We start from the raw sequence: 13,284 nt of genomic DNA, 5'->3' as shown, positions 1-13,284 counted from the left end.
TTATGTCTTGTTACACTTTGTAAGAAACTACTTTCGAAAAAGGAAAATAACAGAAAAATAAAATTACATAAAGTAAAGATATTTCACCTCTAGAGCCGGCCAAAGGATGTCGACCAATGCTCTGATACCAAATGATAAGCGCGAAGGTTGCTCGTGTTTACAAAGCTAGAGGTCCTTCTAGGATCCTTGCAAACATTCACAAAAACGACTAACTTACCGAATGATTCCAACCAAGAGTAAGGTTAGAAGATGAATCACTCTTAGATCAGACTTAGAATCTACGATGGTCACTCCTAGATCCTAAGACGACTCACTCCAGAATTAGCTTGATCGAGACTAATCCAATGAATCGGTTTAACATCAAACCTAAAGCAAGATTTGAAAGAAGCAACACCAAAAGTGTTAAGGAACAAAAGTTCTTGAATTTCAATATGTTTTAATCTTAAGTTCTCCATAACAAGAGCATTACAAGCCTTTAAATAGGCCAAATGGTCGTTCAACATAAGAACACCAAAAGTTTTTCAAAATACTACTTAATGCAAATTGTAGAAAATAAGACATGCAAATTAAAACTTGATTGCACATCATTCTAGACATTTAAATGCGGATCAGAAAACGTAGTCATGCTTCAAATGGTCTTATCTATGTGCTGTAGGAGGCGCTTCACATTTGGATATGGTTTGACAACTTTTGACTTCACAAACTCCAAAGAGGTGCAATCTGCAAAGGCACCTGTTCACGAATCTGCACACTTTTTTTGTCCTCCGTGCCATCTCTCAAAATAGACAACTTTTCCCGTGCCATCTTTGCTCCATTCTCTTCTTGACTCGTTGAAGTAACATTATGAATAAATTCGGGCTCAAAACTCTTTGTTGGTTCTTGTGCATTAACAAGCTTTTGAAGGTGCAGTGTGAAAGCCTCTTGAATCTTCCTTGCCTTTCTTGTAATAATTGCTCCTTTGATATATGTAATTGGTCACAAATGGATTCGTATCAGGCGGGGGCGTTCGCCAGCAGCCGTGAGGGAAATTAGCGGCGGAGATCAGGAAATAGACGAGACAGGAGGTTCGGTTCCGCTCAGGGAGGAGGAAGTCTTTAGATTTTTTTTTAATAAATAAATGACATGTCAATTAAAATAAATGCCACAAAAAAATGACTCATAATACTCAAACGTCCCTATCAACATTTCGTTGGTGACGTTAACGAAAGTTCGAGTCTAGGACCTTTCGAGGTCAGCTAAACTGTTTGCTTTTTACTTCTTTTTTTTTTTAGAAACAAAACATTTGTTGGAGCTCGAAATTGCTGAGCTCGGATAAGCCTTAGATCGGACTGTTCAAGGTGAACTATGGCCGACGGTCCAACACCCTCCCAGATCACTCCTGAGACCTGCAAAACAAAGTTAGTACTCCGACGAGCAAGTCAGTTCTGGTCCGAGCTAACTTGTCGAGTCTATCTAGGATTGCGTACCTTGCATTTAAGGCGAAGGTTTCTATTTATAGAAACTGGGCTCGACAGGAACTCTGACACACCCTAAAAATACGGCATGTTGTCGGGTTCGGAAGAAACATGTTTACGGACTCTGTTTAAGGTCGGCTCGTCCTTTTAGCTCAGTCCATGACTGCCGACCTAAACAACCTTAGGAAAAATTCTAATTTCATCCACATGTCAATTTGGCTTACCTCTCTGATCATGACACGTGGTAGGTCTAAATTTGCCTCTAACACTAGCCCCCACTTTTGCGTGGCGTAGGTCTGCTCGGCGAAGTAGTTCGAGCTAAGCGAAGGTGGCCGAATCCACGTGTCTGTGGGTGACGTCACTGATGTTGTCAGTCTTAGTTCCTGCCTCGAGAACTCAAACGTCGCCATGGAGACCGTCTGGCGTGGACAAATCTTGCCCGTTGATTCTTCCTCGATCGGACGGCCCTTGTGCTTCCAAGCTGTCCTATAAAAGGCGAAAGTTTTTCATTTTTCACTTTTCACTTTTCACTTTCAAGTTTTCGTGTACCTCGGCCGTTTCCAAGTCAGGTACTCTCTCATTCTTTCTTTAGGTAGCTCTCTAAATTCCTTCTTTCTTTAGGTGGCTCTCTAGATTCCTTCTTTAGGTCTGACGATGAATAGCTCGTCCAGTAAGTCGCCATCCGGGTTGTCTAGTTCGTCTAGCACAAATAATACCATAGAGGACCCCAATCTAGTTTCTACCTCGGGAAACCTAAATCCTGATCCGATAGTCGAGCTCCCTCCCTTGACTTGCTAGGTAGGTAGATTAGCCGAGCTCCACAAAACCTACTCGATTCCCAACTCCATAGAGCTTAGGGTGCCCAACGTCGGTGAGTCTCTTGACGACCTTCCTCCGGGCTTCGTCAGCTTCTACCCCCAGATGTTTAGTAGGGGGGTTAGGCTTCTACTTCACCCTTTCATACAGAGGTTCCTTAGCGCAGTCAACCTCACCCCCGCTCAGCTATCCCCTAACGGTTGGTCTTCCATGCTCGGAGCCTACATTTTGTGGTGGGTCCTTCGAGATGAGGATGATGACAGGCTCACGGTAGATCAGCTCTTAGCGACCCACACCGTCAAAGCCTCCAACGAGGGAGAGGGTCGGTACTACCTCTCAGCTTGGTGGAACGTAGGTCAGCTGATTAGGAATCCCTCCTCTAACAAAAATTGGAAGGAGTGTTGGTTCCTCATCTCTGGCGAGTGGCTTCGGAGGGACGGAGGGGGTGAGCCGACCTGCCAAGTCCCAATAGAGTTTGGTGACGTAGGTGAGTGTCTTAGGTACGATATAGGTTGTTCTTACCTTCCTGCTCTTGTTTTTGACGAGGTTTCATGATGCAGCTCTGCCATCCCTCGTTTCGAGGATCAACAACAAGTCTTGGGAGATCATCAAGCGAGCCCAAGGTCGGAGCATAAAGTACGCGCTGTGGGGTGAGGCACTCGTCTCAAACTCCCACCTCTTCTCCAGTGGTCTCAGTCCTCACGACCAAGCAGACGAGTTTAAGAGGCTACCCAAACCTCGACAACGCAGCTCGCAAAAGCGTAAAGCCCCGGAAGGTAACTACTCCCTGACCCCTCAGCTCGTTCAACTGCAATCTCTTGACTAACCTCGTCTCTTTTGCGGAAATGGCCTCCAAATTCCTCGCGCTTAGCAGTACATAGCAGCAGCGGGCCTCGGCCTCTACCGCTCCACCGGTGCCTCCTCAGGTTCGTCGCCGCACGAGTAGTGCCGACGTTCCGGTTCCCGGGCTGAAGAATCTGGCCAAGCTTCAAGCCTTCCAAGCTCAGCCCCTGCAGACTGTCGCTGGGGGTGAGGGGTCGATTACCCCTTTAGTGCGGAAGAAGCGAACGAGGGAAATGCTTCCCTCCGAGGAGGTCAACTCCAGATCTCCACCTCCCCCTATTGTGGTCGACTCGGAGGAAGGGTCTCAACAGGGGAGGCAGCATTGCGACGAACTCCCAATCCCCTTCAAGCTCGCCTTTTCCCGCCTCAGCATCCACGAAGCCGCGACGAAGGTGAGGTCCTCCAGCTCTCGTCGAGTGGAACGAGCTGTCCGGGCGCCCGAGGACCCAGTGGAGGCGGTGAGGAAGACCATAGCTCTTGATGTAGAGGTGAGCTTGCATCTACTCTTCCTTTCTCCTTTTCCTTTATTTCTTTTGATCTAACCTCGAACTTTTACAGCTGCACTACCACGCTTGCCTCTTGATGTCGATGATGAGCTTGGAGCTTGGAGCTTGGAGGGTGGGACTTGAAGGAGTATGAGACGAACGCCTCCTACGAGCAGCGAATCGCTGAGCTAGAGGCCGCAGTTGACCAGGCTCGAGCTGAAAAGGAGGCCGAGGCTGACTGGTCGAAGGCCCTAATAGCTCAAGCTCGCAATGATCTCAAGAATGCCCGGGGACGAGCTGAGACTGCGGAGAAGGGGTGGAATGAGGCTCAGCAAAATCTGGCGAGCTGGGCCTACTTAGAGAAGAAATTAAAAGAATTCCTCGAATTCGAAGGCTTGACTCGCGACCTAGCGGACAGGGGCTACTACTATGCCCTCAACAAGCTCGACACCGCTTGCCCGAAGGAGACCGTTGCCGCCGTAGAGCTGGAGTATGAGTCTATCTGGGCCGACCGCCCCACTGGCGTCGATAAGGAAGCTGAGGCTACTAAGGTCGCTGCGGTCGCTGATGCTGACGTTGGAACCAGCACTCCTACCAACCTTCCGCAAGAATAGCTTGTCCCCTTCTTCTGTTGCTTCTTCTGCTTTATTATTTTTAATCAACTCTCTGTACTGAGCCGAGGCATATATACCTCGGCTCTCCATCAAGTTTTTTAATGAAACCCAGTTTTATCCAGACCTGAGTTACTCTTTCCGAAGTCCCCATACTTGGAGTAATTAATGATTGCTTTCCTACATAATGACTTACGAGCCGAACAATTTAGCTCGGCGGTGTGTTCAACAGATTTTTTTTTTATAGCCAGGTTCCTACGAGCCGACCATTATTTCGCATGTTTGTAAAAACACCACTTAGTGTAGGTCTTTTAGCATAGGTCATACCACAGTCAACGCTAACGAATAAAGTCAAATTTTGCACAAGTCATTGGAGATCGGCTTTGATTAATGGAATAAATTTTACACGTCGGACTACATGTGTTTCATTGATAGTAAACTCGTAGATGTTCGGCGTTCGATGGGTGAGGGAGTTCTCTCTCGTTGAGGTCGGACGGCAGCAGACTCCAGGTCGGGGTATCTTCAAGACCCTGTAGGGACCTTCCCAGTTTGGTTGGAGTGCTCCGACATGCTGCATTACCTTCTTGAGGACGAGGTCGCCAGGCCTGAACGTTTTGACTTTTACTCTCTGATATTCTGCTAGTCTGAGCTGGGAGTGAGATCGTTTCTCCTCGAGTAGGTCAAGATTCACGAGGAGAGCTTCGTTATTGGTTGGTTCGTCTAAATTTTCAACTTGGGGCGTCGACATGCCAATCTCCACAGGAATGACAGCCTCCGACCCGAAAGCTAAGCCATTCGGTGTCTCGCCAGTAGATCGGCGGGGTGTAGTTCGGTAGGACCACAACACCTCCAGTAGCTCTTCTGCCCACCGACCTTTCAGAGATTCCAACCTCGTCTTCAGACCACACTTGATGATCTTGTTGACAGCTTCGACCTACTCGTTGGACTACGGATGGGCCGGAGATGAGCTGAAGTGGCGTATGCCGAGCTGTTGACAGAACTTATTAAACCGGGCATTGTCGAACTGCTTTCCATTGTTGGTGATGATGGCGTTCGGTATACCGAACCGACATATTATGCTCTTCCACACAAACTGACGACCTTCCCTTCGGTAATAGACGCTAGAGGTTCCGCTTCAACCCACTTGGTGAAGTAATCTACAGCAATGGAAAACTTCAACTGCCCCTTCCCCGTCGGTACTGGGCCGATCAGATCTATCCCCCACTGAGCGAAAGGCCAAGGGCTTGAGATCGGTGTCAGCATCTCCAGGGGTCGTCTCAAAATGCTCGCGATGCGTTGGCACTTGTCGCATGTTTTGGCGAATTCCTTGGTGTCACGTTCAATCGTCGGCCAATAGTAGTCTTGGCGGACGACCTTCGCAGCCATGGACTGAGCTCCTCCATGGTTCCGCATACTCCTTCATGAATCTCGTGCATAACATACCTCGCCTCCTCTGGGTCGAGGCACCATAGTAATGGTAGGGAATATCCCCTCTTGAAAAGCTTGCCTTCTTGCACCAAGTAGTGAGCAGCTTGGCGTCAGAGCTTTCTGGCCTGGCTCGGATCAGCAGGGACTGAGCCACTCACCAGGAAGTTCGTAATCGGGTCCATCTATGTAGGCTGAGTGTTAAGAAACCCTTGAGAGTTGGATCTAAGAACCTTGCTAACGAACAAGACCCATAGAACTCAATCCCAAAAACCCCGAAAACAAGTATGGAATCAACCCAAGGAAAAGTTTTAGAACGGATTACCTTGATGATCAATATCAAGAGTAGAGAAAACTTGTTTCTAAACTCGTGATTCGAATCACTCCACAAGAGGTATGATCAACACCGCTTGAATGATCCTAACATGCAAATTCTAAAGACACAAGAAATTGCACAAGAAATGGGAGATAAATCTCTCAACCAAGCTAATGAGAAAACTCACTTTTCATTCAACTTCAAATTGTGTTACAACAAGACATCTCAAGGCTATGTATAGCCATCCTAGCAAGCCATATGAAAAGTCTTAAGCAAATGAAAAGACTTGTAACTTACAAGAAATGAAAAGACTTGTAAATGAAAAGACATAACTTACGAGAAATGAAAAGACAAGCAAATGAAAAGGTTAAGAACATGGAAAGCAAACCAAAATAATTGCAATCCCGTCCATAATGAGGGATGTGAGTGTTTGACTTTGTTTTTGAATTGAATGAGTTGACTTTGACTTGTCTTGATGGAGTTGACTTTGACCTTGACCAAGTGGACTTTAACTTGCCATAAAAACACTTAAAAATGCATAACTTGCACCAAATTGAAGTGCATAGTTCTAACTTCTTGCACATCTTCATTTATTTCTCTTGTCGAGTTCAAGAACGCTTGGACATGAAGTAGCAAATCTTGTTGAAGTTTCCTAGCTCTCGATCTTGTAATCGGTCCATGAGGCATAACAACGGTAGCTCCTTGGTTCATATTATCCTCCCTATCTTCAGAAGGATTCGTCCTCGAATCGAAGTCATCAACTACATCAAAAGGAGACAAATCAGAAACATTAAAGGTAGCACTCACTCCATACTTACCTGGCAAATCAATCTTATAAGCATTATCATTGATCCGTTCAAGGACTTGAAAAGGACCATCGCCTCGTGGTAGCAACTTAGACCTTCGTTGAGTTGGAAACCGTTCCTTTCGAAAATGTACCCAAACCCAATCCCCTGGCTAGAAAACAAGGAGCTTGCGTCCTTTATTGATGCGGGAAGCAACCTTAGTGTTTTGCTTCTCAATCCTTTCCTTAACTTCTTTATGTAGCCTATGGACAAGATCAACCTTTGTGCTAGCATCATAACTCACAAATTCATTAGGAGGCATAGGCAACAAATCAAGTGGGGAGATAGGATTGAAACCATATACAATTTCAAACGGTGTGCATTTAGTAGTACTATGGACAGCCCTATTATATGCAAATTCAATTAATGGCAAACAATCCTCCCAAGTTTTAAGATTTTTATCTATGATTGCTCGAAGCATGGTAACCATTGTCCTATTTACTACCTCAGTTTGTCCATCAGTTTGAGGATGACAAGTAGTAGAATAAACAAGTTTGGTTCCCAACTTTCCCCATAACACACGCCAAAAATGACTTAAAAATTTTACATCGCGATCACTAACAATAGTTCTAGGAATGCCATGCAAACGAACAACTTCCCTAAAAAACAAATCAGCAATCAATTTAGCATCATCAGTTTTATGGCATGGTATGAAATGCGCCATCTTGCTAAACCTATCAACCACTACAAATATACTATCCCTACCCTTCCGAGTTCTTGGTAAACCAAGGACAAAATCCATAGAAATATCAACCCAAGGAGTAGTAGGAACAGGCAAAGGTGAATATAAACCATGTGGTTGTAACCTAGACTTAGCTTGTTTGCATGCAATACAATGCTTACACACTTTATGCACATCATGCTTCATCTTAGGCCAATAAAAATGTTCAGCAAGCATATCATAAGTTTTAGAAACACCAAAATGAGCCATTAAACCACCCCCATGAGCTTCCTTTACAAGCAATTCACGAATTGAACAAGATGGAATGCAAAGTTTTCCTTTTCGAAACAAAAATCCTTCAAACAACATGTAATCATCAACAACAAGTCCTTTTTCACACGATTCAACAAAAGAAGCAAAGAACACATCATCTAGATACAAGGACTTGAGATGTTCAAATCCTAAAATCTTAGCATTCAAAGTATTAAAGAGAGCATACCTTCGTGATAAAGCATCTGCAACAATGTTCTCCTTACCTTGTTTATACTTAATCACATATGGAAATGTCTCTATAAACTCCAACCACTTGGCATGTCTGCGATTCAGTTTGCTTTGCCCTCTCAAGTGCTTTAGGCTCTCATGATCCGTATGAATGACGAACTCCTTTGGCCAAAGATAATGCTGCCAAGTTTGCAGAGCTCGTACCAAAGCATAAAGTTCTTTGTCATAAGTTGGGTACCGCAAAGAAGCACCACTCAACTTTTCACTAAAGAACATTAGTGGCTTATGGTTTTGCATTAGTACAGCCCCAATTCCAATCCCACTTGCATCACATTCAATTTCAAAAGTCAAATCAAAGTTCGGTAAAGCAAGTAGAGGAGCATTGCACAACTTATCCTTTAAAACATTAAAAGCATGCTCTTGGGATGTACCCCAAACAAAAGGAACATTTTTCTATACCAATTCATTTAGAGGTGAAGCTAGGGTGCTAAAGTCTTTAATAAAACGCCGATAAAAGCTAGCTAGCCCATGAAAACTTCGAACCTCCCCAACATTCGTGGGAGTTGGCCATTCGCTAATAGCCTTAACTTTCTCACTATCCACCTCAACTCCTCGACTAGACACAATGAAACCAAGAAAATTAACCATTTCCATGCAAAAATTACATTTCTTTAGGTTAGCATACAATTTCTCGTTTCTAAGTGTAGTCAAAACAGCACGCACATGCATTACATGATCTTCCAAAGACTTCGAATACACAAGTATATCATCAAAATAAACAACCACAAATTTTCCCAAATATTCACGCAATACATGGTTCATCAACCTCATGAAAGTACTAGGAGCATTAGTTAAACCAAAAGGCATAACAAGCCACTCATACAATCCATATTTGGTCTTAAATGCAGTTTTCCATTCATCTCCAACATTCATACGAATTTGATGATACCCAGATTCCAAATCAATCTTAGTAAAGAGACTACAGTCATGCAATTCATCTAACATATAATCTAACCTAGGATTAGGATGACGATATTTAACAGTGATCTTATTAATGGCCCTACAGTCTACACACATTCTCCAAGTTCCATCTTTTTTAGGCACTAAAATAACAGGCACACTTCAAGGACTAAGGCTTTCGCGTACATACCCATGAGCTAACAATTCATCCACTTGCCTTTGAATTTCTTTGGCTTCAGTAGGATTAGTCCTATAAGCTGGTCGGTTAGGTATGGTAGCACCGGGAATGAAGTCAATCTTATACTCGATGCCACGAAGTGGTGGCAATTCCTTGGGCATCTCCTCGGGAAACAAGTCCTCAAATTCCTGTAAAAGAGAAACAAAAATACTAGGCAAGGAGGTGTTAAGCTCGTTAGTAAGAAAACAAGACCCTTTGTACAAAAGTACAAGAACAGTCCGTTTCGCCATTAAAACATTCCTAACCTCACTTGAACTAGCATACAAGCTCACCGTTTTGGCTTTTCTCTCATTTTTCCCACTAGGCTGATTGCTACTCCCTTGCTTTTCACTCAAACTCTTTTTTTCTCTCAACTCATTTTCTTTTGTTTCTTTTTCACTTTTTGCTTTTGCATCAGCCTCTTGCCTCTTCTTTTCAAGTTTGCATTGATCAACATGCACATCTTTTGGTGACAAAGGTACAAGAGTAGTTTTTCTTCCATGATGAGTAAAAGAATAGCGATTGGCATACCCATCATACATTACCCGACGGTCAAATTGCCGAGGTCTACCCAACAATATATCTCCGGCATGCATAGGTACAACATCACACAAAACATCATCAACATATTTTCCAATAGCAAAAGAAACAAGAGCTTGTCTACTCACCTTTACCTCCCCACAATCACTCAACCATTGAAGTTTAGATGGTCTAGGATGTGGTTTTGTCTCTAAGTTAAGCTTCTTGACCAGAATAAAACTTACAACGTTGGTACAACTACCACTATCAATAATCACACTACAAGGCACATTTTGGACAAGACACCTAGTGTGAAATAAGTTCTCTCGTTGGTCTAGGCCATCCTCCTTAATTTGAGTACTGAGAGCTCTCCTAGTGACTAAGGACATATGTGTAGGGTCCTCTTCACTATACTCCTCACTCTCACATTTACCATTGTCGTCCTCTTCTACCTCATCTTCCTTCTCATCTTCTGTTACAAACTCTCCTTCTCTAATTATCATAGTTCTTCTATTGGGGCAGTCTCGACTGTAATGTCCTACTCCTTGACATTTCCAGCATTTAATATTCCAATTTCTCACATTAGATTCAACAACTTTCTCTTTCCTCTTCTTGGAACTCTCTCCTTTCTCAAACTTTTCTTTTGGTTTCTCATATGCCTCTCGATTTCTAAGTTTAGAATCAGCACTCTTACTATCCGTTTTCCATGTAGAAGATGAATGGGAAAAGGGCTTAGTAGAATACCCTTGAGATCGCCTTTGGAGCTGCTTCTCAATTTTGATGGCAAGGTGCAACATCTCTTCGATGTTAAAGTAAGGTTGTAGATCAACCTTATCCGCAATCTCCTTGTTTAAGCCATTAAGAAACCGTGCCATGAGATTCTCCATGTCCTCTTCAAGATCCAGCCGATTCATCAACGTATCCATCTCCTTGTAATAGTCCTCCACAGACTTACTACCTTGTCTCAACACTTGGAGCTTTTGCGCTGTGTCCCTGTGGAAATGTCTAGGAACAAATCGCCTCCTCAACAACTCCTTGAACTCATACCATGAATCGATTGGCGCCTCAAGATTTCGTCTCCTAATTGACATTAATTTGTCCCACCATGTTACTGCATAATCTTTGAATTGAGCAAGACATAGTCGTACCTTCTTTTCTTCACTGAAATTATGGCAATCAAACACGAACTCCACTTCTTTCCCCCATTGAATGTACGCTTCTGGATCAGTCTTACCATAGAACTTCGAAAGTTTTAATTTGATGTTTCCCAAGTTTCGATCAACTTGAGCATTCGCTCGTGGGGCTCTTTGGAAATTATGATAGCCTCTTCCCCGGCCTCTCCCTCGATCTAAGCCACGACCAACGTGACTATCACCCCCTCTTGGAGTTGCTAAAACTGTAGCCTGATCGTCCTCCCAATGATCGGATCCATCACCTTCATACTCATCCTCATCCATAACACGTGGTGCTGGAGGTGGTGGAACTCTCCCTTCAGCTTGGTTTTGAGTCTCCAACCTTCCTATCCGTTCTGTCAATGCCTCCATGCTACGAATCATTCGTTCAACAGTTCCTTCTAGCGCCTCTCTCCTCCGGGCATCAGAAATATTGCCTTCACCTCCAAGATTAGCCATGCTGTAAAAACAAAATAAAGTGACAAGAAATGGACCTCACAAGCACTCCCTCACTAATTCACTCGTTAGTGAAGTTCACTCGTGTTTAACCCTCAACACTCAAAATAATGTATCGCTCCCTTACAATCTCTCCCTCACAACTTAGTACACTCTTATGCACTTCAAACAAATCGGTAAGTGAGTCTAGCAAAGTTAAAAGCTATGTGCATTTCAAGTGGTTTAGACAGCACATAAGAACTCAAACAAGAGTGTGATTTTGGGAGTAACCCGAATAACAACAAAGAAACAAGTTAAGAAAAAAAAATAATGAACAGAATTATAATGGAAGCTAGAAAGAAACGAAAGTAGAGTTAAAGATAAAGATGGTTGGGAAATAAGCAACAAGGAAGTAGCATGAGATTTCAATGTAAGGCTACACAAAGAAGTAATTACAAATGGGGTCTTCTATGCTTTTTTCTTCTTTCTTTCTTTCTTTTTTTTTCAGTTATGGATCAGCAAAAGCACAATAATGCTAACAATAAATGCTTTCACGTTCAGTTTTTTTTTTTTTTTTTATAAATCAATCAGCAAAGTGCACGAATTTCACCACTAAGAAAGTCGAATCAGAAGACTTCAAAGAAGACAGATTTGTTGATAAGATCTAGATCTATAATAATGCAGCAGACGAAAATTGGAAAAGATGAATGGAATTGATACTTTTTTTTTGTAATTTTTTGACAGAATGCATATGCTTAGATATAATAAAACATAAGCAAGGAACACAGAATTCAAAAAGATAAATGCAAGGAAACATATATCCGATCAAAGAGCCTAAGGCTCTGATACCAAAATGTTAAGAAACCCTTGAGAGTTGGATCTAAGAACCTTGCTAACGAACAAGACCCATAGAACTCAATCCCAAAAACCCCGAAAACAAGTATGGAATCAACCCAAGGAAAAGTTTTAGAACGGATTACCTTGATGATCAATATCAAGAGTAGAGAAAACTTGTTTCTAAACTCGTGATTCGAATCACTCCACAAGAGGTATGATCAACACCGCTTGAATGATCCTAACATGCAAATTCTAGAGACACAAGAAATTGCACAAGAAATGGGAGATAAATCTCTCAACCAAGCTAATGAGAAAACTCACTTTTCATTCAACTTCAAATTGTGTTACAACAAGACATCTCAAGGCTATATATAGCCATCCTAGCAAGCCATATGAAAAGTCTTAAGCAAATGAAAAGACTTGTAACTTACAAGAAATGAAAAGACTTGTAAATGAAAAGACATAACTTACGAGAAATGAAAAGACAAGCAAATGAAAAAGTTAAGAACATGGAAAGCGAACCAAAATAATTGCAATCCCGTCCATAATGAGGGATGTGAGTGTTTGACTTTGTTTTTGAATTGAATGAGTTGACTTTGACTTGTCTTGATGGAGTTGACTTTGACCTTGACCAAGTGGACTTTAACTTGCCATAAAAACACTTAAAAATGCATAACTTGCACCAAATTGAAGTGCATAGTTCTAACTTCTTGCACATCTTCCTTTATTTCTCTTGTCGAGTTCAAGAACGCTTGGACATGAAGTAGCAAAGCTTGTTGAAGTTTCCTAGCTCTCGATCTTGTAATCGGTCCATGAAGCATAACAACGGTAGCTCCTTGGTTCATATCACTGAGCTGACTGGACCTCCATTACTTCAGGTTGGTCGATGGATGACTGGGCAAGTATTTCAACAGGAACTGTTCTCGGCAGGTCGGTCTCGTAAGCCGAGGCTAGGCGAGCTAGTGCGTCGGCGTTGGAGTTCTCGGACCTCGGCACCTGTCGAATCATATAGTCCTCAAACTGGGTGAGGAGCCCTCGGGCTTTGGCAAGATACCTCTCCATACGTGCATCATTCACTTGGTACTCCTCGGTAACTTGATTGACGATCATCTGGGAATCGCTGAGGGGCCGAGGAGCAGCACGCCCGCCCCACAACCCTTCTCATTGGACGATCCATCCACGTAGAA

General features: G+C 43.1%; 1 protein-coding gene and 1 pseudogene across 1 annotated transcript; both read right to left on the bottom strand.

The window, feature by feature from the left end:
* Positions 1-4,576: 4,576 nt before the first annotated feature.
* LOC148212926 (uncharacterized) lies at positions 4,577-5,622 on the bottom strand. The gene is made up of 2 exons (XM_088120435.1): positions 5,304-5,622; positions 4,577-5,082 (listed from the first exon to the last, which is right to left on the bottom strand). Exons 1-2 carry the CDS (start codon positions 5,620-5,622, stop codon positions 4,577-4,579), a joined length of 825 nt encoding a protein of 274 aa, XP_087976561.1.
* A 1,059-nt stretch (positions 5,623-6,681) lies between these two features.
* On the bottom strand, positions 6,682-11,284 carry LOC148212925 (uncharacterized; annotated as a pseudogene).
* Between the last annotated feature and the right edge of the window lie 2,000 nt (positions 11,285-13,284).

Source organism: Momordica charantia (genome assembly GCF_013281855.1).
Source record: "Momordica charantia cultivar OHB3-1 chromosome 2 unlocalized genomic scaffold, Mcharantia_2.0 BLBB01000002.1, whole genome shotgun sequence".
NCBI classification, from domain to species: domain Eukaryota; kingdom Viridiplantae; phylum Streptophyta; class Magnoliopsida; order Cucurbitales; family Cucurbitaceae; genus Momordica; species Momordica charantia.
The sequence above is the reverse complement of the archived record's forward strand: the minus strand, read 5'-3'. Positions and strand labels throughout refer to the sequence as shown.